This window comes from Cotesia glomerata, linkage group LG1, assembly GCF_020080835.1.
Source record: "Cotesia glomerata isolate CgM1 linkage group LG1, MPM_Cglom_v2.3, whole genome shotgun sequence".
NCBI classification, from domain to species: domain Eukaryota; kingdom Metazoa; phylum Arthropoda; class Insecta; order Hymenoptera; family Braconidae; genus Cotesia; species Cotesia glomerata.
Window position 1 is genome coordinate 16,942,575 of NC_058158.1, and position 3,703 is coordinate 16,946,277.

Sequence of the window (3,703 nt, forward strand, 5' to 3'; positions counted from 1 at the left end):
CTTATTCGACCAACCCTTTACAATAATAATTCCCACTTATACAATAATTAATAATAACTAATATTAATTCACACATACACTCAAGGGGTAAGGGGTAGTCAGAATTTTCGAAATATCGATTTTTTTACATTTTGTTTAAGTTTAATATCTTAAAAATATTTTCTAAAAATTGGAAGTGAATCCAACAAATACTTTTCAAGTTCATGATAAAATATTTAGATCCTTGTGATAATATAGATGATAACTAGGGCCGAGAATTTAGTTTTTTTAAAAGAGAGAGACAGAAGATAGGCGTAGCCAAGCGTTCTGATTGGTCGTAATAAATAAATTGTTTTTTGTTTATCGCTATCAAGTGAAGACAGCAGCTTGAATAAAAAATAAAATTTAGATTGCTAATCCAACATGAAAATATAAAAAATATGTCAAAAAAAACAGGTTAGTTTGCAGATGTGAAGGTGCTTGTAAACAAATACAAGTCTGTGCTGCTCAGATAAATAAAGAAGAGAATTTGAAACACCGTGTTGTAACTAAAATGTTTAATGAAATGAATTAAAAGTGAACAGTGACAAACTGGAGATTTCGCTGGAGATCGCGTAAAGGAATTGCTCCCGGTTTCACTGGTAATTTTGCTGGAGATCGCACTGACAGTCTTTTTAAAGGTCTCGCTGGAGGTCACGCTAGAAATCTCGCTGACGGTCTCGCTGGAGATCACGCTGATAGTTGTTCTAGAGGTCTCGCTGTCGGTATCACTGGAGGTCGTTTTGCTGGGAGTTGTGCTAATGGTATGGCTGCCGGTCTCGCTGGCGAAGATGCCAGCGAGACTTCTAGCGAAACGACCTCCAGCGAGACCATCAGCGTGATCTCCAGCGAGACCTCCAGAAAGACCGTCAGCGTGATCTAGAGCAAAACCGTCACTGTGATCGCTAGCATAATAACTCTGATAACTTATCATCTATTCTTAACATTCGCCCGCTGGTGACAAGAAACAAAAGAATTGTTTCAAAAGATTAATTGATTAAGAAATTTCTAGTGAATCAATTAACCATACATTTGAGTGTTGAGTTGATCGTGAGTACAGTTGTCAGTGATCAGTGATCACATAATTTAGTCATAATTTATAGCTAAATTTGTCATTAAAGACAAATTTCGGGAACTGGGGAAATAAAGGATGAAGGGGAGAGGGGGGACTTTACTTAGTAGTGTTATGTCCGAATTAATTATAATTAAATAATTATTGGTAGTGTGGGCCTTGAGGAGGCTCGGACACGTTTTTAGATAGATTTTCTCTTGTAGGCAAGCTACAAGAGTTTTATTTTTGTTGTGGATTTCGAACGCCTCCCGGTAACCAGGAGTTCCAACGGCGAATTAAAAGGGAAGTCGATATCAAATACTGAACTCACAGTTGTCCTTTATGATTTTTCCAGTTGATTCGAATTGAATTGGTCGATCGGTTGATCCTGGGTTGGATTCTCCTCTTTCTCTCGTGATGTAGATCAGTGTACTCGAAGAGGTTCAGGATCTTAATTTAGAATAAAGTGAAACAAGAAGTTCTGGTCTTTATGATTTATTCAATTATTCGCCCTATGGGCGAGACGCACTCAATGTACACTAATTCACTTATGAACTATCACTTATTTCTATGTTTTGACAGATAGAATGTTTATTAAAACTGAGTTCGTAAACAGAGTAACGACTCTGACAGACACTAAGATCCGCCGTTAACAGATAATAGGACGAAAGGTTATAATTTTGATATCACTACGGCCACGGGGCCCTCGATTCTGCTCGAAAAGCACACTGTCGTGGTTCGTAGAAGATGAGATTAAAGGTTAAGATGAATTTAGATTTTGTATACGCGACCGAGTGCTGTATACTGCCTTATACGTAACGCGGTATAAGGACCCACACGGGTTCTACGAAGATACCTTCCTTCGTATTCTTTAATAAAAGAGTGAACATTTGATCCGTGGTGTTTGGTGGTTTTTATACACCCGGATCGTGATTTTCGGAAGGGAGTTGAATTTTGTTATTGGTCTAAAATTGCAATTTGACAGAACGTGGACAGTGTGCTCATTTCTTCATCGAGGTGTTGTCCGAGTGATTGCCGAAACTAATAAAGTGCAAGCGTTGTACTTTTCATCGAAGGGGAGAGACCCTGTTTGTTATATGAGGCAACGCCGGATATAACAGCATCCCCCCCAAAAGAAGGGGTGCCTCGGCATCTCCTCTTTTGAAGTTGCGGGTGTCTCTCCTTTGGTGGAAAGGCATCGCCTCACTTTTATTAATTGTATAATATTTATTAGTCTTATTCTAACAATAATAATTTTTATTTCGTTATTGAGTGCGTTTCTGCCCTTTACATGTGTAAATATATAGTTTTATAGTATAGGATAAATTATATATGTTTACAATTATATGATTATATATCTCTAGTTACATTATGGTTCTTATATAAAATGTGTATTGACTTGAATTCTTTCTTTTGAATTTTTGCGCTTTGTTTCGCAGAATTTCTAATTTATCGGTAGTAGTATTGTTTTTAGGTTGTTATCTTATATAGGTGGTGTTTTTGTCTTTCGCGGTATGATTTAAGTTAGTCATCTGGCGTGTAAGTTTGAATTTTATTCGCGTTCTTTTATAAATTTTGCTGAGCAAGGGTTTTAATTTTTATTCGTGGCGACTTATCAAGTGTCAATTGGGAGTGCCAGTATTCGTCAAACAGTGTACGTGTCTAGTACTGCGAGGGAAAAATTTAAAAAATGTACCCCGTTGAAAGGTGTTATGAAAATTATGGAACTTGGTTCCAGTACGTTACTGCTGTGGTTGGAGAGCGGGTAAGTAGAGTAATTTGTATAAATATATAGAATTTGGCGAGGAGAGAAAAGGGGTATGTTTTTTTTTTTTATATAAAAAAAATTTTGTTTTTAGGATTTGCGGCGGGGAGTAAAGATTTTACGTCGCTTGATTGGTCCGCTTACCCCACACGAGGCTCTGGATCTAGTCGAGGAGTGGATGGCTCTGTTTGGGCCTGCTGGGCCTGAGGTTTCGGGCGCAGCAACCTTCTTCTTTCTCCATATGCTGGAGAATCCAGATGGCGAGGAGGAGTTCATCGCTCCCAACCTTTCCGATTTAGAACGGTTGCGGGGAGCACTTATTGAATTTGTATTCAATAAGAATTTTGTTTGTTATTTTTGAAGGGTGAGTTGAATTTTCTTTATAACGTAAGGTATTTTTAAAAAAAAATTTTTTTTTGTATGTTTCTAGAGTTTCACGTTTCGCTGACCATATCCGTCGTGTGGGGATTCTCATTCTTTGGGGCCAACCGGCGAGGCATTCTGGAGGAGGGAATTTTGTTTAGTGTAAAAAAAATTTTTTTATGAAAAGGAGTATTTAAATAAATGGGAAAAGAAAGAATTAAGGTGTTATTAGTTTTTCCTTTTCCTACTTAGATTAAGTTTTAATTTTAATTTAGTTTTAATTGTATGTTAATATTTAATTAGTATATTAAGTATGGAGGTAAGTATGTGTAGTATTTGTTGGATCGTGTATGTGGCACATAGGCGTGGTTATGAGGCGGTCGTTTGTTAGGCGGTGGGTGGTAATGAGGGTCGCTGGTTTGATTGCGGTTTTTAATTACCGGTAGTATGGTAATTGATTTGCTGTAGTTAAAACAGTTTTTTAATGATTTATAGATCTTTCGATG

General features: G+C 37.1%; 1 protein-coding gene across 1 annotated transcript; it reads left to right on the forward strand.

The window, feature by feature from the left end:
- Positions 1–2,426: 2,426 nt before the first annotated feature.
- Positions 2,427–3,217, forward strand: LOC123275359. The gene is made up of 2 exons (XM_044743443.1): positions 2,427–2,834; positions 2,929–3,217. The coding sequence occupies exons 1-2, from the start codon at positions 2,760–2,762 to the stop codon at positions 3,193–3,195; spliced, it is 342 nt and encodes a 113-aa protein (XP_044599378.1). The 5' UTR covers positions 2,427–2,759; the 3' UTR covers positions 3,196–3,217.
- The last annotated feature ends 486 nt before the right edge of the window (positions 3,218–3,703 follow it).

Excerpts from the sequence above, each read along its gene's own strand:
- LOC123275359 (XM_044743443.1), top strand. The coding sequence starts at position 2,760 with ATGTACCCCGTTGAAAGGTGTTATGAAAATTATGGAACTTGGTTCCAG. Across the intron at positions 2,835-2,928 it reads CTGCTGTGGTTGGAGAGCGG|GATTTGCGGCGGGGAGTAAA; the intron begins GTAAGTAGAGTA and ends TTTTGTTTTTAG.